The sequence below is a fragment of the Indicator indicator genome, chromosome 6 (assembly GCF_027791375.1).
Source record: "Indicator indicator isolate 239-I01 chromosome 6, UM_Iind_1.1, whole genome shotgun sequence".
Classification (NCBI taxonomy): Eukaryota; Metazoa; Chordata; class Aves; order Piciformes; family Indicatoridae; genus Indicator; species Indicator indicator.
Genome location: NC_072015.1, coordinates 208,657 through 231,643, shown reverse-complemented (window position 1 = coordinate 231,643; position 22,987 = coordinate 208,657). Strand labels below are relative to the sequence as shown.

The window sequence follows — 22,987 nt, the reverse complement described above, 5'->3', positions numbered from 1 at the left end:
GTAAAATGCAGCTGGCTGCTGTGAGCAGAAGTCCAGCTGGGACACTCCACACCTCTCAGCTTCTTCCAGGGTGAAAAAAATAAACAAAAAAACCCTCAGATTTTAAATATTTGATAAGAAAAATAAATCTGCAAGAATGGCTCTTGGGTGGAAGAGCTGCACCCCAGGGTTTGGAGTGCAAAGCACTCACCCTGAAGGCTCTTAGTGAGCCCTCAGAGATGGGCTCTGGGCTGGGGAGGGCAGAAAGCAAAAGGCCTCTGGCCCCTCTGTCATCTTGAGCACCATGGGCAGTGGGCACCAAGCCAGGGCACAGCCACTGGTCCTGCATCAGCCACACTGACCTGTACCAGAGCCTGAAGAGATGGCCTCATCCTGCTCACCATTTACCCACACTGCACAGAGCCTTCCTGTGCCCTGGGATCTTCACTGCCAAAGGAGAAGGTGAGGGGCAAGGAAAGGCCTCCACAGGCAAGACACCACACAGGGGGAGGGCAGCACCAAACCTGACCTCTTGTAGCACTCAGCTGCCTCCTGGGATGGGGAGCTGGCTGCAGATCTGGAACAGGGTAAGAAGGCAGCAGGAAAGCAGTGCAAAGCCCCTGGAGGTTGGCAGCTTCCCCCAGGAGCTCCTTCAGAAAGCACAGATGACAGAGCAGGGAGATGCTCTGCTCCCCAAAGCTGTCCCCAGCCAGCTGGTGATGACATCCACCTGGGCAGGGAGACCTGCAGGCCACACAGCCCCAGGCAAAGCAGCTCCTGCAGGCAGTGCAGGGCACCCTGCAGAGGCACTGCCCAGGGCCTCTCTGGCCCTTCAGTGAAGCCACAAAAGGTTTGGGAAGGCATCAATCCCTCTGGCAAGGCTCCTGAACCCCCTCCTGACACCCACCTGTGCCACAGAGCCACCAGCCTGGTCCTGCACTGGAGTGGGAGGAGGGCTCCTCAGCCACACCTGCAGATTCCTGCTCCCTTCAGCTGTCCCTCTCCCCCCTCAGTGCCATGAAACTGAACATTTATCATCTGCTGAGCCCTGAGGTGCTTCTCCCTCTGCCAGCAGCCTTAGGACGCAGAGCTCACCCAGGATGCTCCTCCCGCCAGCTGCTCTGAACAAGCCACCAGCAGCTGCCAGCACAGCAGTTCAGAAGCTGAGAGCTCTGCTGAGCATGCAGGAGGCAGCACCCTGCAGCCCTTCACCAGCTGGGCACCCTGCCCCTGCAGTGCCCACGGGTGGTACCAGCACAGGGCAGCCACAGCACTGCCAGTTCCCAGCAGCTCTTCCTGCTCCAGCACCTCCAGCCAGCAGGCTCTGTGCTGCAGAGGTGTGAGAGGTGCCACAGGCTGTAGGGTTCACCAGCACCAGCTTGGTGCCTGGTCCTGCCTGCCCCGGGCTGCCAGCTCTCAGCCTCTCCTGCAGTCACAGCCAGGAACTGAAGAGGACTTCTCCCAGGACCAACCACCAACAAGAAAGGGAAAGATGAGAAGCACCCAGGGAGCAGCAGCAGCCTGCCTGAGTGCCCTGCTCAGCACAGAAGCCCGGCAGCTGCTGGAGGGAAACACAACACAGAGCTCCTCCACCCGAGGGCTTCAGAGCCAAAGCCACAGGACCACAGCAGGACTTGGGTGGTGTGGAGGCTGCTGGCAGAGCCCAGGAGCTGTTCACAGAGCGCTGGAGCTCTCCTCAGGGCGCTGTGCTAAACTCATTCTGTGAGTGGAGCCCCAGAGGTGCTGGACATCTGCTGCAGAGCTGCCACCACCTCTCCTCTCCTTCCCCACCAGGGCAGCGGCTCAGGACCAGGTGCTGCTCCTGTGCCAGGCTGCCCCAAAGCATCTCCTGCTGCACAGCAGTGCTGGGGGTAAACCCCCCCAGGATCATCCAGCCCAGCACCACCATGGCCTCTGGGCCATGGCCCAGGGTGCCTCTGCTCACAGGCAGGCCTGGAGCTGCCACAGAAACTGAGTGACCCCCAAAGGTGTCTCAAAGAGAGGTGCTGAGCCACTCCCCTGCTTTCTGACCCCTAACACCTCACCAGCAGTGGGGGATGAAAAAGGGCTGCCCTGAGCTGCTCCCTGCCCTGCTCCCTGCCCTCTGCCCTGCTCTGCTCCCCTCCTGTTTAACTTCTCCAGTGCCAGCCCTGATCTGCTGTCCCTGCTTAGAAACCTCTCCAAGGGCAGAGGGAAGTCTTCCCAGCTTGTGCCCAGGGGAGAGAGTGATTCACTCCCAGTTTCCTTTCCAAGTGCTCTCTCTGATTGCTTGTTTGAGGGAAGCCTTCAGAAGAGCAAAATGAAGGAGGTCTGAAACCCCCTGAGCAAAGCTAACTTCTGCCTCTGAAGGTCACCCTCAAGGCACTTCAGAACCACAGAAGTAGCTGGGGGGGATAAGCAGACTTGAAGGACACCTCCTTTCCCTCTGGTGTGAACCACAACCGCCTGGGGTGGTTCTGGAGCAAGGCAGATCCCTGCTGCCCCTTCCCCGCATGAGGTCTGATCCGAAGAGGACACTTCAGTGGCACTCTGAGCAAACCTCTGCCTGCCAGGCAGGCAGGAGGGAGACCTGCTCCGGACCCAGACTGAGACCCACCCGAGGTGCACAGGTTCTGGCCAGGGGTCCCAACCTGCCTAAGAGTCACTTGGTGTAAACCCTGACAGAAACCCCAGAGCCCAGCAGCAGCTCTGCCTAAACGACAAGCCACAGGACTTGGGTCTCCAAGCGACTCCGATGGGATTTGGGGGTCCTGTGGAGCTGCAGCAGGATTTGGGGCTCCTGAGGAGCTCCGATGGGGTCTGGCACCCCCGCGCAGCTCCGTGCTAGGGTTCCCCACCGTCACTTCCAGCGCCAGCCCAGCTCACCCCGACACCACCACTGGTGCTAACTACTGGTGTCGACCCTTCACGGACCCCACACGCACCCGAAGTGCCCTCAGGGCCGAGCAGTCACCGCCGTTGACGCCCCCCCTCCCGCTCCGAGCGCCCCCGGTCCCCGCTCCCCGCGCAGACCCCGGGCGGTACCTGGGGCTGCCGTCCACCCGCCGGAGCCGTGCCGGTGTCCGGCGGGCAGCAGCAGGGTCTTGTCGCGGCGATTCCCGGCGGGAGGGACAAGGAGGGAAGGAGGCAGCGGGACGGCTCCGGCTCCGCTGCCGGCGGACACAGCAAGCTGTCGTCCGGCGCCGCCTGCCAGCCGCGAAGTTGCCGCTGCCCAGAGCCCGGCGGGAGGCACCGGCGCAGCCCCCGCCCCCCGACTCCGGCTCCTCGCCCACTCTCCGCCCCCCGGCTCCGGCTCCTCGCCCACTCCCTGCGCCCGGCCCCACTCTCACCTGGGGCACCGCCTGCTCCCCGCTCCATCGCCGCGGCCGCGCACCCAGGGCAGGGTCCGGGGGCCTCTGGATGACTCCAGAGATGGAGACTCCACCACCTCCCTGGGCAGCCTGCTCCAGGGCTCTGCCTCCCTTCAGTTGCAGAAGTTCCTCCTCATGTTCAGATGAACTTCTGATGCTCCCCTTCGTGCCCACTGCCCCTTGCCCTGTCACTGGGCACCACTGAGCCTGCTGCCACCTCCTGGCAGCCACCCCCTGGCAGTCACCCCCTGGGGCACTGAGCAGCTCTGGGGAGGTTCCAAAGGGCTACAGCTTTCTGAGAAGGGTCAGAAACCACCCAGTTGGGGCCCCAGCCCTGGGCATCTCCATATGCCAGGGCCAGGAGCCACCTCTGCCAGCTGGGGAGGAGCTGCTTTGGCAGTGGAACCTCCTGGAGGCCTCCTGATGCCCTCACAGAGAGCTGGCAGCTGGCAAGTCCCTCATGGGGGCTGTGCCCACAGGCAAGGCAGTGTCACATTCCCCCTGGGGGATGCTGCCCTGGCACCCTGGGCTGGCCAACCAGTGCCAGCCTGAGCAGCTTCTCCACCTCCCTTTGGCTGGTGGCAGGGAGCTGTGTGCCCAGGCAGCTGAGGCTCTCTGGAGGTGCCCTGTGCTTTACTGCTCAGGGGCAGAGTTCAGCATCTCTGAAGCCTCAGAAATTCCACAGCAGAGCAGCAGCTCTCGAGGGACCTCAGCAAGGTGCCAGAAGGCAGGAGGACATCTCCTGAGCCACTCTCCTCAGGGCAGAGGCCCTGGCACAGTGCCCCTTGCTGGGTGGAGGCCAGGGAAGGAGCACCCAGGGGCTTACAAAACAAATATTTTATTAAAGGAGAGAACAAAATCTGCTCTGTGGGTCAGGTAGGAAACAGAATGTACAAAACTTTACAGCAGGCTCCTGGCCAGGGGTTGAGGGCTGCTCCCAGGGCACTGCAGGTCACCAGGGACTGTGCCACACCTCTGGCAGCAGCTGGCAGCATGGGAAGGGATCTCCTGGCAGCAGATCTGGGGCAGGGAGCCAGGTGTGGAGGCCCAGAGCTGGCAGCTGAGGCCCTGCTGCACACAGCCCCAACCCTTGGCTAAGCCTTCAGACCCAGGAGGTTGTCTGGGTGGCACAGGGCACCCAGTTCAGCAGGTCCCTGCTGTGCCACCCAGGCCATGCCACCTCCTCTGCCTGACAACCCATGGCCCAGGGGTGTTCAGTCACTGCCCTGGGGTCACTGCCGCCCTGCAGCCTTTGGCACAGCACAGCGCCAGCCCAGCTCAGCCCCCAGCGGGTTACAAAAGTAGAACCTGCTTTAGCAAAACCCTCAAGAGAGCTCTGTAAAAACACTGCCCCTAAGCTGCTGCTGCTGCAAGCTGCAAGCTGTGCACAGTTCCTGCAGAGCCCTCGGGGGCAGCTCAGCTCCCAGCTGGGCAGCAGCAGGGGTGGGGAAGCTCTGGCTCCAGCTCCAGCCCCAGCTGCAGCTCCTCCCTCACATGAAGTCGTTCAGCTCTGCCTCCAGGGCTGCTGCCATCTCGTCTGCCTCGGAGCTGCTGCCCTCCTCATCCTCGTTGCTGGAGTCCTTGCTGGAGTCACTGCCACCTTCATCCTCCTCCTCCTCCTCCTCCAGCTTGCGCTTGTGACCCCTGCAGCTTGGGCACAGAGGGTGGACATGAGCCCAGGGACCTCCCTGCTCACCACCAGCCCTCTGCTCTGCTCTGGCCCCACCTGGAGAGCCACCTCCAGCTCTCCTGGCCCCAGCAGCAGGAGGACACAGAGCTGCTGGAAAGAGGCCAGAGGAGGCCACAAAGATGCTGCAAGGGCTGGAGCAGCTCTGCTGGGAGCACAGGCTGAGGGAGCTGGGGGTGTGCAGGCTGAAGAGGAGAAGGCTCCAGGGGCAGGGCCTCAGCTCCAAACCATTCCCACTTGTCCTGTCTCCAGAGCCCCTCAGCAAAAGTCACAGGATCAGAGGATGTCAGGGGTAGGAAGGGACCCAAATAGATAACATTGAGTCCAAGCCCCGCCAGAGCAGGACCAGAGAATCCAGCACAGGGCACACAGCAACACATCCAGACAGGGCTGCAAAGGCTCCAGACAAGGAGACTCCACAACCTCTCCGGGAAGCCTGCTCCAGGCCTCTGGCACCCTCCCAGTGCAGAAGTTCCTCCTCCTGTTGAGGTGGAACCTCCTGGGCTGCAGTTTCCATCCATTGCCTCTTGTCCTATGCCAGGGTGCAGCTGAGCAGAGCCTGTCCCTGTCCCCTCCCTCCTGACCTCCAGCCCTCAGCTCTTGAGAGACATTGAGCAGATCCCTCTCAGCCTTCTCTTCTCCACACTAACCACGCCCAGGGCTCTCAGCCTCTCCTCCCCAGGCACTGCTCCAGGCTCTTCATCATCCTTGCAGCCCTCCCTTGGACTCTCTCCAGGAGCTCCCTGTCCCTCCTGACCTGGGCAGCCCAGAGCTGGATGCAATATTGCAGGGGAGGTCTGAGCAGGACAGAGCAGAGGAGGAGGAGAACCTCCCTGGCTCTGCTGGCCACACTCCTCTGAATGCCCCCCAGGACCCCCTTGGCCTTCTTGGCCCCCAGGGCACATTGCTGTGCCATGCAGAACTTGCTGCCCACCAGCACTCCCAGCTCCTTCTCCTTGGGGCTGCTCTCCTAAGTCCCCCTGCAGCTTTCCTGCAGGATCCCTTCAGGTATTGACAGGCAGCTCTGAGGGCCCCCTGGAGGTCTCCTGGTGCTCCAGAGACATTCCTGAGGCTCTCCTCCAGCCAGCAGGGCACTGCCAGGGTGCCAGTGGCTGCATGCAGAGCTGGGCAGCACTGCTGCACACCAGGGGACACCTCCCCAGGCTGTGGTGGCCCTGGGGAGCTCCTACCTGAGCACGCTGCCTGCTGAGCTCCTTTCACTGCCTGCTGCTGAGGAGGAGGATGATGATGATCCAGACCTCTGCTCTGCTTTCACCCCCAGGGGCGCTGCTGCACCAGGCTCTGGCTTCTCCCCTTCCTCTTCTGGCTTTTTTTTTTCACTGTCACTCTCATCGCTGCCCTCTCCCAGGATGTCATCCACCTGCCAGGGAGCAGAGCCAGGCCAGGCCCTCTCAGCCTCCCACCACTGCTGGGCTGCTCTGAGCTCCACCCGGCCTGGGCCTTCTCCCCCACAGAGCAAACAGACCCCAGGGCACCTTCTGGAACAGCTGTGGCCACCTCCTGCCTCAGGTAAGGACATCTGGGCTGGGTCTAGCTCCAGCTGCTGCTGGCCCAGCCACCACTTGTGGCTTAGAGCACATCACAGTCACACAGCCACAGGGTGGAAGGCTGGGAAGAGACCTCTGGAGGTCACCCAGCCCAATCCCCCTGCCAGAGCAGGGGCACCCAGGGCAGGGCACACAGAACACTGCCAGGTGGGTCTGGAATGACTCCAGAGCAAGAGACTCCACAGGCTCTCTGGGCAGCCTGCTCCAGGCTCTGCCACCCTGGGAGCCCAGCAGACAGAATCAGCATCCCCACGGCCTGCCCCACAGGTCCCTGTCCCTCCTGACCTGGGGAGCCCAGCCCTGGCCCCAGCCCTGCAGCTGTGGCCTCAGCAGGGCAGGGCAGAGGGGCAGGAGGAGCTCCCTTGCTCTGCTGCCCACACTCCTGCTGCCCTCCCCAGGATGCTCTCCTGGACGTTCCCTGTGGAGCTTCCCACCAGGGCTGGACATCTGCCCACAGACTGCTTCTGTGGGGACAGTGACAGAGCCAAGTGCCTGTGGCTGGCTGCTTCCTGCTGGCACTGCCAGCCTGTGCCTGTGCCCCAGGGAACAGGCTGCTGAGCAGCAGGGAACCCAAACAAACAGCAGAGCCAAGAGGGCTTTGTCCCTGCCCTTGGAGGCTGGCACCCTGCGTGGGTCCCCTCGGAGCCTCTCTGTGCCCTTCTGCAGGGTGCAGGGAGGGAGGAACCAGCAAGGAGAAGGAACTGAGGCCAACAGTGCTGCAGGCACAGCTGCTGGATCTGTGCCCAGCATGTGGAAAAAGGCCTGAGCCCCCTTGGCCTGGTCAGCCACCTGCTGCCCAGGCAGTATCCACCTTGGCACCAGGGTGGCTAACTAGAGGGACAGGGCCAAGCTGTGCATCCCTTCAGCAGCTGCACCTCTGTGCTGCAGCTGGCACAGGGCACAGGAGTCCCTGTGGGGATGCCCACACTCCTCTCTTTACCCACCCTCCCCCTGTGCCCACATTCTTCTCTTTACCCACCCGCCCCTTGTGCCCACACTCCTCTTTACCCACTCTCACCCCTGTGCCCACACACCCCGTGCCAGGCTCCCCCCTGGTGCTCACTCACCTCCCTGTCTATGCTCTCCTCTTTACCCAGGCTTCCCCCCGAGCTCATGCCCCACCCTGTGCCCAGCCTATGCTCTCCTCTTTACCCACCCTCACCCCCATGCCCATTCACCTCTCTGCCCATGCTCCCTGTGCCCATGCTGGTGCTCGCTCACCTCCCTGTCCATGCTCTCCAGGTCCTCCTTGCAGAGGGTGTAGAGTGGCATCGTCTCGGACATGCTTGGCTGCCGCTTGCGCCTGCAGGGCACTGCCTGCTCCCTGGCCTGCCCCGCTGCCAGCTCCTCTGCAAACAGCTGCTGCTGGGGCTGCACCACCCTGCAAAGGGCACCAAGCTGCCTGGGCTGGCTGGGAAAGGAGTCCTGGCAGCCACGCCAGGCTGCAGGGCACCTCTGCCTTGGCCCCTCAGGGCCTGGTGCCCACCAGCAGCAACCACCCCCCAGCACTACTGCCCCCTGCAGCCTGAGCACTCCAGGGCCTAGCCTCAGCCCTGCTGCTGATCTCTGCTTTAACAGATTCCCCCAGAGCCAAGAGGCTCAGGTGTGGGCACAGCTCCTGGCTGCAGCTGCTGGCACCCATGCAGGCCCAGCACCAACGCTGCAGTGCCCAGAGCAGGACTGAGGCATTAGCTGCCCCGAGCTGCCCTGGCAGTGCTGCACACACCCAGCCCTGCTCTGCTCCTCCCAGCACCACTGACAGCCCAGCTGGCAGCCTCCAGCTCCTGCTGCTGGCTCCATGCCTCAAGGTCCTTGCTGCCATCTCAGGTGCCAGGCTGCAGTGCCACCCAGACCTCACCCACACAGCTTCTAGAGACAAAAGGAAACTCCCCAGGTGCTGCAACAGCCAGCACAGAGCACCAGGTGCCTCCCCCCTCCTCCTGCCCCTCTCCTCCTCCTGCCCCTCTCTTCCTGCCCCTCTCCTCCTGCCCCCCCTTCCTCCTGCCCCCCTCTTCCTCCTGCCCCCCTCTTCCTCCTGCCCCCCTCTTCCTCCTGCCCCTCTCCTCCTCCTGCCCCTCTCCTCCTCCTGCCACTCTTTCCAGTGCCCAATCTGCCCTGGTTTGTTCTGAGGCCCCAGCTGGGTGAGGCCCAAGCAGGACCTGCACCCCCAGGCCCCTAACCTCCCTTCAGCTGATTTCTCATTTTCTATTCCCTGAGTTTTTTTTTTTTTCCCTCAGGAAGCAGCCAAGCTCCCCCACCAGCACAGATGCCCACAGAGAGCAGGCCTCCAGTGCCCAGCAGGCAGGAGGGCTGCAGGGTGCCTTGGCTGGCTGCAGGGTGTCCTGGCTGGCTGCAGGGTGCCCTGGTACCTGAAGGAGGAGTGCTCTCCATGGCCTGGCAGGGTGATGGCAGCAGCTGGAGCCTGTGGGAACAGGGCCTGGCCTGGGCACTGGGCGCCCTTCCTGATCAGCTTGCCCGTGGTGGGGTCGTAGAGCCGAACCTCAGGGCCAGGCTGGCACCTGGGGTGGATGGGGGTGGGGTGGAAGAGAGCTGTCTGGCAGGAGCTGGGAGCCTCAGGGAAGGTGGCAGGGCTGCTCTCCCTGGGGGACAAGAAAGGCAGAAGAAAAGGCTTCAGGGCTTCAAAAGCAGAGGTGGAACCAGAAAAAGACAAAGTGGCTCTGGAGGCTGAGGCATGGAATGGGCTGGAAGAGGCCTCACAGACCACCCTCTGCCACCCCCTCCCACCAGCACAGCCTGCTCAAGGCCTGATCCAGCCTGGCCTGGGGCACCCCCAGGGAGGAGGCATTCCCAGCCTCCCTGGGCAGCCTCTTCCAGAACTACCTACCCAGCAGGTGACAAAATGGCTTTGGAGGCTCGGGCATGGCACAGGTTGGGTTGGAAGGGACTTCACAGCCCTCCCCCTCTAGACAGGGGCCCCCTGCTCCCCACCTTCCACCCACCTGTGTGTTTTGATGTAGTCATCTTTCAGGGGGAAGAGCTGCTCCTCCACCCTGTCCCAGCGCTCCAGGCAGCTCCACAGCCAGTCAGGGTTCACCACGTGCAGGTCCTTGCAGTGCTGGGCTTGCCTCACCTTCTCTGTGCCTGCAGCACAGCCAAGCACCACATCACCACCCCCTGAAGGCAGCCAGCACCAGCCCCAGGCAGGCCCACAGGGCACACCACACAGCCCTGCCCAGCAGCACAGCGGTGCCAGGGATGCCAGGCTGGGGGGGACCCTTCCCACCCCTAACATCCTCTGATCTGTGACCATCTCCAGAGGTCCTTTCCAACCACCACCATCCTGTGAGCCTGGGATGCTTCTCCACTGCTCCAGGAAGAGCCAGCCCTGGGCTCCCAGCTCTGGGCCTGGCTACAGCAGAGCCTCTGCTGCCTGCAGAGGGTGGCAGAGGGGCTGAGCAGGGCAGCGGGTACCACAGGGGGACACACAGGGGCTGGGCAGGGCAGCGGGTGACACAGGGGGACACAGGGTCTGGGCAGGGCAGCTGTTGCCACAGGGGGGCACAGGGGCTGGGCAGAGCAGCTGGTGACACGGGGGCACAGCGGCTGGGCAGGGCAGCGGGTGACACAGGGGGGCTCAGGGGCTGGGCAGGGCAGCTGGTGACACAGGGGCAGCCCGTGTGCCCACTGACCTGTCCTGGCAGCGATCAGGTGCGTAGCCTTGTCAGGGGCGCCGGCGCTTAGAACCAGGTTCTTGACGATCCTGGCGCCCAGGGCCGTGGCGTGGTAGTGCTCGCGGGTGCGCTCCATAGGCACGCCGGTGGGGTAGAGGCCGGAGAAGAGGATGGTGACGTCGGCCAGCACCTTGCTCTTCAACTCGGGCACGATCTTGCGGATGTCGGGCGGCTCGGGGCTCTCCCGCCGCAGGAAGCGGTCGTAGCGCCGATAGTAGTCGGAGTGCACCCGCGCCAGGATCTCCTCCAGGTGGATTAGGTGGTCGTCGTCGTCCGTGTCCTCCTCCTCCTCCTCCTCGCCCACGCTCTGGTCCAGGGACTCGCCCATGGTGATCCCCGACTGCTCGCTGTTCTGGGACTCAGTCTCGGCCTCCTTCTTGTCTGCACAGCCGTTGCCCAGCTCGCCCAGGCCCTCCTCCTGCTCGCTCTCCTCCTGCGCCTCCAGCTCCGCCGCCCCCTGGCTGCCGCCCAGGGCCTCAGCCTCCCCTTTGTGGTTCCCCAGGCACCCCTGCTGCCCCCCGATCCCCTGCTGTTCCCCGATCCCCTGCTGCCCCCGATCCCCTGCTGCTCCCCCCCCATCCCCTCCCCACTGCTGCCCTTCTGCAGGAGCTGTTTGGCTTTCTTCCAGCTCCTCCTGCCCTCGTTCTCAGGCAGGGCAGGGGGTGCCCCCCTGGTGTCCATACCAGGGGGTGCCCCCCTGGTGTCCATGCCAGCCTCGCTCTCACTGTCACTGGACAGCTCAAAGTCCAAGTCACTTCCTGCCTTGGTCTGGCTCTGCTGCTGCTCTGCTGCTGCTCCATCCACCTGCTCCAAGGCCACCTGAGAGCCTCCTGTGCTACTCGGCTCCTCCAGAGCCTTGCTGTGCGTCCTGTGCTGGCTGCCTCCACACGAGGGGTGCTGAGCACCCAGGGGCTCTCCAGAGTCCATCTCCCAGCCAGGGCTCTCCTGACTCCCAGAGCTGCTGCCATTGGCCCTGCAGGAGTCCTTGGGGGCCTTCCTCAGGCCGTTGCTGTGCTCCCCCACACACACCATGCTCCGAACCTCCTCCCCATCCCTTGCTGCTGCCACCACTGGCTCCAGGGCCTCTGCTCTCGGGGAGTGGTTTGCTGAGGCACAGGAGAGAGAAACATGGAGAGGGCTGCTCACTGGGGCTGGTGGGAGCTGATGGGTTGGGCTGGGGCTTCTTTGGGTTGGGTTGGGGCCTGGCTCTGGAGGGATTGGGGCCAGCAGGTTGAGGGAGGTGATTCTCCCCCTCTGCTCCATTCTGCTGAGACCCCACCTGGAGCTCTGTGTCCAGTTCTGGAGCCTCTGTCCCAGGAAGGACCTGGAGGGGCTGGAAGGTGTCCAGAGCAGGGCCGTGAGGATGAGCAGAGGGCTGGAGCTGCTCTGCTCTGAGGACAGACTGAGAGAGTTGGGGTTGTGCAAGCTGGAGAGGAGAAGGCTCCCAGGAGACCTTCTGGTGGCCTTCCAGGATCTGAAGGGGGCTACAGGAAAGCTGGGGAGGGACTTTTTAGGTGTCAGGTAGGGATAGGAGCAGGGGGAATGGACGCAAGCTAGAGGAGAGGAGATGTAGATTAGACCTTAGGAAGAAGTTCTTCCCTATGAGGGTGGTGAGAGACTGGCAGAGGTTGCCCAGGGAGGTGGTGGAAGCCTCACCCCTGGAGGTTTTTGCAGCCAGGCTGGATGTGGCTGTGAGCAACCTGCTGTGGTGTGAGGTGTCCCTGCCCATGGCAGGGGGATTGGGACTGGATGAGCCTTGAGGTCCCTTCCAACCCTGACAGTTGTGTGATTCTGCTGAGCTGCTCTGCCTGGTGCCACAGGAGCCCTCCCCATGGAACAGAGCAGCCTGGGGCAGCCTGCACCCCAGAGTTACCTCTCCTCTTCAGCTGGGGGTCCCTGGAGGCAGGGGGGGCGTTGATGTCCCCAATGCCCTGGAAGTAGACATACTTCTTGACAGTGATCAGGTTGGGGGCGAACTTCCAGACGTCCTCCCGGTCGTCAATGATGCAAACCATGGAGTCCCCGCAGGGGAACAGATCCCTGGGGGCACAGCAGGGACACTCTGGAGCCAGCGTTGGAAAGCTAAGCAGGGCCTGGTGGGGCTCTGCTCTGGGGGGTCTGCAGGCCATGGCCGTGTGTCTCAGCAGTCTGGGCTGGGGGCAGGTGTCCCTGCCCATGGCAGGGGCTTGGAACTGGATGAGCTTGAAGGTTCCTTCCAACCCAAACCAATCCATGGTTCTTTGGCCTTCAAGGTCCCTTCCACCCAGCCCATTCTGGGATTCTATGATCTCTGAGGTCCCTTCCAGCCCAACCCATTCTATGTTTCTATGGCCTTCAAGGTCCCTTCCAGCCCACTCCATGGCCCCAGGAGATGTGGCTCACTCCTTCCAAGAACACCCAAGCAGCAGTGCCAGCACCACTGCCACTGCTGCACTCTTGCTGCTCTAGCAGCAGCTGAGCTGCTGTGGTGCTGTACTGAGCCAGTGGTGACCTGAGGAGTGGCCCTAGGCACCTCCAGCACAGAGAAAGCAATGCCCCTGCTGCTTCCAGAGGTGCCTACAGAGGTGCCCCTTTGCTGCCCTGGCCTCATGCCAGGCCCCACAGACCCACCTGAGGTTCCCTGTCTTGGAGAAGGGGTCGATGCACTCATCCCTCGACAGGATCCGGTGGGAGAAAAGCTTCTTCTCAGGGTCCAGAAAGCCTTGGGAGAGAGGAAACATCCCCAGGTCAGTGCCCAGGGGCTTGGCTCCTTCTCTCACCTTCAGCTCAGGACACAAGGTCAGGGTCAGAGGCAGTCTGCAGTGAGCAGAGTGGATCAGGAGCTGCTGCCGTGTGGCTGAGGTTCAGGATCCCACATCAGGTCCCTCCAAGGCAGCAGCTAAACAGGAGCTGAGCTGGTGCAGGCTGGCAGGGGTGCAGAGGTGGTGGCTACAAAGGACCTGTGCCACTCCCATCCCTCTCCAGAGATGGCTGTCTGCAGCTGACAGCTCTCCTGATCTCCTTCTGCCCTGGGGCTGCAGAAGAGTCTCCCCAGAGCTGGCATGCAGTGGGCAAGGGCGGGAAGGAGCTCCTGCCCTGGCAGGTGCTAGGTTGGACCTCTCATGACTCAACCCATCCAGTCCCACACAACCACCAGCTCCTGGGCTCCCTAGGAGGGGCTGGGCCTGGCTGAGGGAACCTCTCTGGCTGCCCTTTTTAATCCCAAAGGGGAGGAGCTGAGCTGGCTGAGCCTGCAGCCAGCCCAGGGCCCCTGCAGCAGCACCTGGCTGCCCCCAGCCAGCAGCTTCACCCTCAGCAGCAGGACACAAGGAGAAGTTGGCACTTCAGGTGCTCAGCTGGCACCTCTGCCTGGACTGGCACTGCAGCTGGCATCTGCCCCCCTGCTCACCTGGAGAGCACAGAGGCAGTGAGCAAGGGACACAAAGGCTGCTCTGGGAACCCTGTCCTGGGCATTTCCTGCCTTTGCCTTTCCCTGGCAGCCACCTCCCAGCCAGCACCAGAGCTCAGCACCACTCCAAGCTCTGGGGGCAGGCTGGTCTTCCTAGGAACTTGGAGATGTACACAGAAAAAGAACCTTTGTCACTGTGAGGCTGCAGGAGCCCTGGGGCAGGCTGCCCAGACAGGCTGTGGAGTCTCCTTCTCTGCAGACTTCCCAACCCCACCTGGCTGTGCTCTGTGTGCCCTGCCCTGGTGCCCCTGCTCTGGCAGGGGGCTTGGGCTGGATGATCTCCAGAGGTCCCTTCCAAGCACTCTGAGGTTCTCTGACCTGCACAGAGCCCAAGCTCAGCTCCTTGGAGGCAGCTCCCAGGGCCACGCTCTGCTGGCTCTCCAAAACCAGAGGAGCCAGTGAAAAATGAGGAACAAATCACGGAACATACTTCCAGCCACCACCTGTGACAAGCTGCTGCTGAGGGCCCTGACTGGCAGTGGGGAGCTGGAGCAGCTGAGAGGCCCTCCCAGCAAGGCCATTCTGAGTTAAGGACAGAGGTTCAACCTTAACTCACCGACTATGCTTAACAATTGCTGCAGGCTGGAGGAAGCATCCCTGCAGGGGGCCCTGGCACACCTAGGCACAACGGATGAGACAATTAGCTGCAGGCAGAGATGGCTGCACACACACAAGACACAGCTGCACACAGCTGCACACAGCCTGTCCTCAGCAGGCAGGGACCTGTCTGGGCTAGGGCTGCACCAATGAGCAGAGAATGGCAATAAAGGAAGCTCAGAGCTCCTCTCTCTCAGAGCCCCTCCATGCCCAGGGACACCTCTCAGCTACATTCAGCTGCTCAAGGCTTCATCCAGCCTGGCCTTCAGCACCCCCAGGCAGGAGGCAGCCACAGCCTCTCTGGGCAGCCTGTGCCAGAGTCTCACCCCCCTGGCACTGCAGAACTTCTGCCTCAGCTCCAGCCTCCCCCTGCGCTGCCTCAGCTCCAAACCATTCCCCCTTGGCCTGGCTCCTCAGCAAAAGTCCCTCTGCAGGATCCCTTCCTGCAGGATGCCTTCAGGTCCTGGCAGGCAGCTCTGAGGTGCCCCTGGAGCCTCCTCCTCTGCAGGCTGCACACCCCCAGCTCCCTCAGCCTGTGCTCCCAGCAGAGCTGCTCCAGCCCTTGCAGCATCTTTCTGGCCTCCTCTGGCCTCTCTCCAGCAGCTCTGTGGCCTCCTCCTGCTGGGGCCAGGAGAGCTGGAGGCAGGACTGGAGGTGAGGTGTGAGCAGAGCAGAGCCCAGGGGCAGAATTCCCTCTGCTGCCCTCTGCCCACACTGCCCTGGCAGCAGCCCAGCCATGGCTGCCTGAGGGCTGCAGGAGGGCACTGCTGGAGGCCTTCAGAGCCTGCTGGCTGCACAAAGAGTTTGTCACTGACTGAAGGAAGCCTGAAGGGCCATGGCCTCAGCCTGTGCTTCCATTCCAAGCTCTACTCTTTGCCTCCCCAGAGTGATTGGACACTGCCACTGAGCTCAGCAGAGTGGGCCCAGGATGGGGGTTGGGAAGTGGCTGGAAACAGAGCTCAGAGAGCAGCTCAGAGCCCAGCTGGAGGCCTATGTCCAGAGGTGCTCTGCAGGGCTCAGGGCTGGGTCCTGCTCTATCCAACACCTTCATCAGTGACCTGGGTCAGAGCATTGAGAGGACCCTCAGCAAGGTCTCTGATGGCACAAAGTGGGGTGTGGCTGGCACCCCTCAGGCTCTGCTGGCATCAAGGAGTCCTGGACAGGCTGAGAGCTGCCTGGGGACACTCAGGAGACACAAGGACAGCACAGAGCTCTGCACCTGGGGAGGGCAACCCCAGGCACCAGTGCAGACCAGGGGTGGTCCTGCTGGAGAGCAGCTCTGTGGGGAAAGACCTTGGAGTGCTGTTGGGCAGCAAGTTCTGCATGGGGCAGCAATGAGCCCCTGTGGCCAAGAGAGCCAAGGGGGTCCTGGGGGGCAGCAAGGAGAGTGTGGCCAGCAAGGCTGGGGAGGTTCTGCTGCCCCCTGCTCTGCCCTGCTGAGGCCACAGCTGGAGCACTGTACCCACTGCTGGGCTCCCCAGTTCCAGAAGGACAGGGAACTGCTGGAGAGAGTCCAGAGGAGGCTGTGAGGATGCTGAGGGGCCTGGGATATCTCTGCTCTGAAGAAAGGCAGAGAGCCCTGGGGGTGGTTAGCCTGGAGAAGAGAAGGCTGAGAGGGATCTGATCAATGTACATCAGCAGCTGAGGGGTGGGGGGCAGGAAGGGGCCAGGCTCTGCTTGGTGGTCCCCAGACAGGACAAGGACAATGGACACAAAGCGGAACCCAAGAGGAAACTTCTTTGGTGTGAGGCTGCTGGAGGCCTGGAGCTCTGCAGAGCTTCCAGCCCCACCTGGAGGTGTTCTGTGTGCCCTGCCCTGGGTGTCCTGCTCTGGCAGGGGTTGGGCTGGGTTACCTCCAGAGGTCCCTTCCATGCTGTGGTCCTTACTGCCTACTCAAACCTCAGTGGCATTGCCTTTTACAACCAGCAGCTGAGCTCAGCACCAGCCTCACTGAACTTCACCACACTGACTTTGGGGCAGGGGAGGGAAAGCCCTGAAGTAACAACTGACCCAAACCACCTCTGGGCAAGAGAAATGCTGCAGGGGCTCAGATCCAGACCTGCCCTTCACACACATCCTGCCAGACACCAGCCTGGAAAGGGGTCAGGGCCAGCAGCTGAGATCTGCTCCTCCAGCAGCTGTGATGGAGCTGGCAGGGCCCAGGCAGCACCAGGCAGCAGCTGAGGGCAGGCAGCTGGGACCAGAGGATGGCACCTCTGTGCCCCAGGGAAAAGCCTCCCAGGAGGGGGGAGGAACAGCTCCAAGTTCAGCATTCACAGGGCAGCAGAGGACCCTGGGGAGCAGGGAGGACCCCGGGGGAGCAGGGAGGACCCCACCCAGCTCTGTTTTGCTTCTGATTCCTGGTGTCTGATCCCAGCCCTCCCCCTGTGACATGCGGTCCACCCAGCAGCTCCCAGAGCCATCCTGAGCCAGCAGTGCCACCAAGTGTTCCCAGCTGTGCCACCAGGTGTGCCCTGCAGGCAGTCTCTGTGGGCAGAGGGCAGGATGTGGCCCCCAGGCTGCCCCAGCCCTCACTCCATGCCACGCATTCAGTTGCTGAAGATCCTGTTAAGCTCTGGAGACCTCTGCAACCCCTGCCAGATGTGGGCTGCTCCTCAAGGCAGCTGCAGACCACAGCTGGGGAGCTGCTGCAAAGGGACCTGTGGCAGCCAAACCTCCTTTGCTGGAAGGACTCAGTGACCTCAGAGGTCTTATCCAATAAACCATCTGTGACTCTGGTGCTGTGCCTTTGTCTGTCTGCTCCACAGAATTACCCCAGGCAGGGTGAGTAGAACTGGAAGGGAGCTCTGGAGGTCATCCAGGCCAAGCCTCCTGCCAGAGCTGGGACACCCAGGGCAAGGCACAGAGGACACAGCCAGCTGGGGCTGGAAAGTCTCCAGAGATGGAGACTCCACCACCTCCCTGGGCAGCCTGCTCCAGGGCTCTGTCACCCTTCAATTGCAGAAGTTCCTCCTCATGTTCAGAAGAGCTTCTGATGCTCCAGTTGTGCCCTTTGCCCCTTGGCCTGTTCCTGGGCACCATGGAACCCAGCCTGGTGCCACCCTCCTGCCACCCACCCTTGAGGTATTGATCAGCACTGCTCAGATCCCCCTCAGGCTGCTCCTCTCCAGGCTCAGCACCCCCACTCCCTTGGGTCTGGATGTTCTAGAGATGTTCCAGTCCCCACTCCACCTCCCCAGCCCTTTGCTGTCCCCTATCCAGCAGTTCCCTGTCCCTCTGGAACTGGGGAGCTCAGAACTGGCCACAGCACCCCAGGTGTGGCCTCAGCAGAGGGGGAGAGGCAGCTCCCTCAGCCTGCTGCTTGCTCTCATGCTGCTGCTGTGGCTGGAACTGCTGCTCCCCAGGCAGCTGATGTGCAGCACAGTGCTGGACCCCAGCAGCCTGAGCCCCTCAGGGACTGCTGCTGCTGTGCCAGCAGCTGACTCTGATTCCCCAGCAGGGAAAACAAGGAAGGGTGATGGGAAAAGAGAGAACAGGAAGAGACCTGAAATGATGGAGCCTGAGCTGTGCAGAGGACCTGCTGCCAGAGCTGCAGCCATGCAGAGGGCACTCTGCTGAACTGGTGTGTGCAGAGAGCCTGCTGCCAGAGCTGCAGCCATGCAGAGGGCACTCACCTGCAATGGTGTGTGCATAGAGCCTGCTGCCAAAGGTGAAGACATGCAGCTCATACAGCTTGGCAATCTTCTCCAGGAACTCCTTGCAGTGAGGCCGCAGCCTGGTGTGCAGCATCGGCTCCCCCCGGCCCAGCTGGAAGTGGAAGATGCCCTGCAAGAGACCAGCAGGCTCTGGACTCACAGAGTGGCTCAGGTGGGAAGGGAGCTCAGAGCTCTTCTCCTCCAAGCTGCCCTCCATGCCCAGGGACACCTCTCAGCTACACTCAGCTGCTCAAGGCCTCATCCAGCCTGGCCTTCAGCACCCCCAGGCAGGAGGCAGCCACAGCCTCCCTGGGCAGCCTGTGCCAGAGTCTCACCCCCCTGGCACTGAAGAACAACTGCCTCAGCTCCAGCCTCCCCCTGCTCTGCCTCAGCTCCAAACCATTCCCTCTTGGCCTGGCTGCAGACCCCCTCAGCAAAAGTCCCTCTGCAGGATCCCTTCAGGTCCTGCAGGATCCCTTCCTGCAGGATCCCTTCAGGTCCTGGCAGGCAGCTCTGAGGTGCCCCTGGAGCCTTCTCTGCAGGGCTCACCATGGGCCCCTCAGGCCTGCAGGGAACAAAGGGCTCAGTCCTGAGTCCTCAGCTTCAGAACTGCACAGGCAGGGCAGCAGAGCTTGAAACTGTCACTCTGCCAGGCTGAAAGGTGGCCCCAAGCCCTCCCTGTGCCAGGCTGCTGGGTGTCCCCAAGCCCTCCCCGTGCCAGGCTGTGAGCTGGCCCCAAGCCCTCCCCGTGCCAGGCTCAGGTGCCCACAGGCCCTCACCTTGTTGGACATCTGCTGACAGTGCTGCTCCGTGGTGTGGATCAGGGTCTGGTCCAGGTCCACCATCAGCACCAGCTTGCGGCTGCGGTGCAGGCGCTGCTGATCCTCCCTGCCCAGCTGCTCTGCTTGCTGCCAGGGCACAGGGGCAGCCTCAGCTGGCTCACAGGGCACTGCCCTGGCACGCACTGACTGCCCAGCAGGCCTCTGCTGCGCCCAGCAGGCCTCTGCTGCACCCAGCCACCCCCTGGCCTACCCTGGGGCTCAGTGCCACCAGCCAGAGGCACTCAGCACAGCAAACTGAGCAGCAGCCACCAAGGGAGCTTCAGGGCAGGAGGCTGCAGGGGGCTGCAGGGGAGGGGGCAGTGGGAAGCGGGGCTCCAGGAGGCCAAGCCCAGGGCTGGGCTGCAGCTGCTGCTCTCCAGGGAGAAGCCAACCTCTGTGCAGAGCCCTGAGCCAGCTGCTGGGCTGAAGCTGATCAGCTGTGGGGCCACAGGGTAGGTGTGGGGCAGGAAGGCCGAGGGGGACTCACCTCAGAGCTGACCTTCAGTTCTGGCACACTGTGCACCATGGACACAGTTGCTGTGGACAGAGGCAGATTCTGCTTCCCGTTCTTGCTCTGGATCCTGCTCGCCAGGGGGAGAAGAGCATCAGCAGAGCAGCAGCTGGGCAGGGGGCTGGGCACCCCCAGACCCCAGCTGACTCCACTGCAAGCCTCCAGAGGTCTCCTGGGACACCAGCAGCTTGGATGGGCTTGGATGTGGCTGCACCCAAAGCTCACACCAAGCACCCTGCCTCCAGCTCTGCTGAACCTAGCAGGAGGAGGCCACAGAGCTGCTGGAGAGAGGCCAGAGGAGGCCACAAAGATGCTGCAAGGGCTGGAGCAGCTCTGCTGGGAGCACAGGCTGAGGGAGCTGGGGGTGTGCAGCCTGCAGAGGAGAAGGCTCCAGGGGCACCTCAGAGCTGCCTGCCAGGACCTGAAGGCATCCTGCAGGAAGGGATCCTGCAGAAGGACTTTTGCTGAGGGGTTCTGGAGCCAGGCCAAAGGGGAATGGTTTGGAGCTGAGGCAGAGCAGGGGGAGGCTGGAGCTGACGCAGAAGTTCTGCAGTGCCAGGGGGGTGAGATTCTGGCACAGGCTGCCCAGGGAGGCTGTGGCTGCCTCCTGCCTGGGGGTGCTGAAGGCCAGGCTGGATGAGGCCTTGAGCAGCTGAGTTTAGCTGAGAGGTGTCCCTGGGCATGGAGGGCAGCTTGGAGGAGAAGAGCTCTGAGCTCCCTTCCCACCTGAGCCACTCTGTGAGTCCATGAACCTCCCTCTCCCTCTCCTCACAGCACCACTCTGGGCAGCCTCACCTGTGTGGGGCTCACTTCTGAGTCACCTCCCCAGGTGCAATTTGAAGGCTGTTGCCCTGCCAGGCTCTCCAGCAGTGCCCTCTGGGCAGCTGCTCCCTGCCAGGGCCTCCAGGCTCAGCTGCCCCTGCAGCCAAGGCTCAGAGGGAAGGAGGAGCTTGGGGCCCCCAGCAGAGGGACAAAGCACAGCACTTACTGGGTCAGGTCCTGGCCACACTCTGCACAGAGGCCTTTCATCACCACGGGGTGGCTGCAGCCCTCCAGCCTCACCAGGACACCCCTGCAAGAGACAGATGGCACTGCACTCACTGCTGGGCACCACTGCAGCCTGGCAGAGCTCAGGGCACAGCCACTTTTGGCTGGAGGCTGAGTGAGTGGCAGCCCCCCTGGCACTGGGCTTTGCCCCAGCCTGGGGGAGTCACCCAGCAGGCAGATGGCTCCAGACTGCTGCCAGCTCCTAGCCCCAAGGCAGCCAATGCAGTCATCCCCCAGGGCAGGCCTGGGGGCCCAGCAGAAGCTGATGCCCACAGAGGGACAACCACCTGGGACCTGCTGCAGAGCTGCCCAGGCCTGGAGCGAGCTGGGACTGAAGAAAGTGAGGAGAGACCCTCTGGAGTCTACTCAATCACAATGGGCTGGCAGGGACCCTCCATGGTCAGCTGGCCCTGCCCAGAGAGCAGTGCCACTGCTGTCGTGGGTCAGGGTGTTTGCAGGGCACTCTCCTTCCCCTCCTCCCCAGCCCCTCTCCTCCTTCTCCTCCTCCTCCTCCTCCTCCTCCCCAGCCCATCCCAGCAGTGATTATCCATCAGTGGTTACCTCTCAGTATTTATTATCTAATCAGTAGGTTATCAGCATTTACCTATCAATGTTTATTATCTGCTCAGTGATTACCTATCAACATTTTTCTGATCAGTAATTCCCTGTCAGTATTTTCCCCCTAATGGCCTCAGCCTTGTCAGCTCCCAAGTGCCTCACAGCAGACATTGTACACCATCTGGTGCCCCCCAGCCCTGAAGCTTGCCCTGGGCCCTGCCAGCCCTGCAGTGCTGCTCCCCCAGCCCAGGCCCTCACTAGTGCCTTCCCTTCCCCATCCCCCACCCCTTTTGGGGTTGGTTTTCCTCCCCAGAGCACAATGAGAGCTACCTTCACCTCCCACCCAGAACCAGGCCAGGCTCTGCTTTTAAGGCGTTTTAAGCCTGCCATAGCCACAGGCTGGCCCTGCTCTGCAGCAGCTGCTGGCACTGCCTGGCACCAGAGGACCTCTCTGGGCACCCCCAAGTCACAGGTGGCTTCCATGCACTGCTGATCTGCAACCAGCAAAGCTCAGGACCCCCAAAATCAGAAGAACTGCAATAAAAGCAAACTTGCTGCCATCTCAGGGAGCAGGTTGGCAGTTCCAGGAGGTTCCTGCTGAGAAAAAGATCTACTTGAAGTGCAGGGCAGAGCAAGCCATGGGCACAGCCTGCCCCAGAAATCCAGGAAGTCCTGCTTGGGAGCCAGGGGAGAAGTGAAACCTCACCCACAGCCAACCCTGGCCAGGCAGAGCCCTGGGTAAAGGGTGGAAAAACCTCCCTCAGCAGCTCCCCTGCTCCCCAGCAAGCAGAGCCCCATCTGGGCTGTGGTACCGATGAAGATCCCTCCAGCACTGCCCTGCCTGTGGCACCTCAGATCCCTCCTGCTGCGGCACGGCCCCAGAGTGAGGCCTCCCGCCGAGCCAGCCAACGCTGCCTCAGCTCTGCCCCAGCCCGGCCGGGGCTGCCAAAATGCGCGGAGAAAGCGATTCCCCCCGGGGCTGCAGCCAGAGCAGCCTGCAGAGCAGCCCACAGCACCTCCAGGGGATGCTCAGCTCCCAGGCAAAGCTCACAGCGAGGGTCCCAGCCCCGAAACCAGCAAAGGGACCACGACCTCCCCTGGCCCGGCCTGCCCTGCCCCGCCTGCCTCCCGAAGGTTGGCCGGCGCGGAGCTGCGACGGAAGGGCTCTTCCGGGCCCGGTTTAAGCTCCGCCCGAAGGGGCAGCGGAGCTTACGGCCGGGACAGGGCTGCTGCTCCACGCCGGCGATCCCATGGAGCCCAAGAGCAAGCAGCGGCGACAGAGAGCGCCGGTTCCACGGGTGGCATGGTCGCGGCAGGTCCGGGCTTGCCGCGGCGCCCCGGCAGCCAGCCGCCGTCCTTCCGGACGCCCGGCAGGTCCGGCACGGCGGGCGGAGAAGCAAGGGCCCGGTGCAGTCCTGCTGAAGAACCCTGATCCCTGCTCCCGGTGACAGCTCCTGCTGGCACTCACCCTGGCGCGATGACCTGTCCAGGCCGCGCACACAGCTCCCGCACCACTCCGGGCCGCTCCGCCTTCAGCTTGCGCTCCGGGCCCGCCCGCTGCGGCCGGCTGCTGGCGCCGCTGGCGGCCGGCGGCGGGGCGGTGGGCCCGGCGGCGGGCCGCGGGGCGGGCGGCATGGGCGCACACAGCGCCAGCACCGACCCGATTTGCACCGCCGTCCCCACCGACACTTTCCACTCCAGCAGCCGCAGCGGCCGCGGGCCCGGCGCCCGGATCTCCGTGATCACCCCTCCCGGGCCGTCCGCGCAGGCCTCGCCGCCCCTCTCCGCCGGCCCCTCCATCGCTCCAGCGCGGAGCGGAGGGGCGGGTGCGTCACTACGGCCCGGCGGCGGGGCCAGAGCCTGGGCCCCGGGGGAAGTCGGGGTCGCCCCAACAGCCACCGGCAGCAACGCCGATCCGCAGCGAGGTCACGGCCGCTCTGCGCAGGCGCGGGGGCTACCGGACGGGCTTAAAGGCACAGGCGCGCCGGGCCCGGCCCGCGCCGGCGGCGGGGCGGAGGCTGAGGAGGGCGAGGAAGGGGAAAGAGCAGAGAGAGCAAAGCAGCCCCTGGCGCG

General features: G+C 63.1%; 1 protein-coding gene across 1 annotated transcript; it reads right to left on the bottom strand.

Annotated features, from left to right (window-relative positions):
- Positions 1-4,195: 4,195 nt before the first annotated feature.
- On the bottom strand, positions 4,196-22,421 carry CTDP1 (CTD phosphatase subunit 1). The gene is made up of 14 exons (XM_054382024.1): positions 22,383-22,421; positions 20,298-20,381; positions 19,286-19,379; positions 18,757-18,885; positions 17,957-18,107; positions 12,887-12,977; positions 12,150-12,316; positions 10,873-11,382; positions 10,235-10,837; positions 9,545-9,686; positions 8,954-9,184; positions 7,806-7,965; positions 6,207-6,397; positions 4,196-4,973 (listed from the first exon to the last, which is right to left on the bottom strand). The coding sequence occupies exons 2-14, from the start codon at positions 20,336-20,338 to the stop codon at positions 4,820-4,822; spliced, it is 2,664 nt and encodes an 887-aa protein (XP_054237999.1). The 5' UTR covers positions 20,339-20,381; positions 22,383-22,421; the 3' UTR covers positions 4,196-4,819.
- Positions 22,422-22,987: the final 566 nt, after the last annotated feature.

Coding starts and splice junctions, on each gene's coding strand:
- CTDP1 (XM_054382024.1), bottom strand. CDS start 20,338: ATGAAAGGCCTCTGTGCAGAGTGTGGCCAGGACCTGACCCA. Junction 18,108..18,756: donor GTCAGCAGATGTCCAACAAG/GTGAGGGCCTGT, acceptor GGTCTCTTGCAG/GGCATCTTCCACTTCCAGCT. Junction 12,317..12,886: donor TCCAAGACAGGGAACCTCAG/GTGGGTCTGTGG, acceptor CTGTGCCCCCAG/GGATCTGTTCCCCTGCGGGG.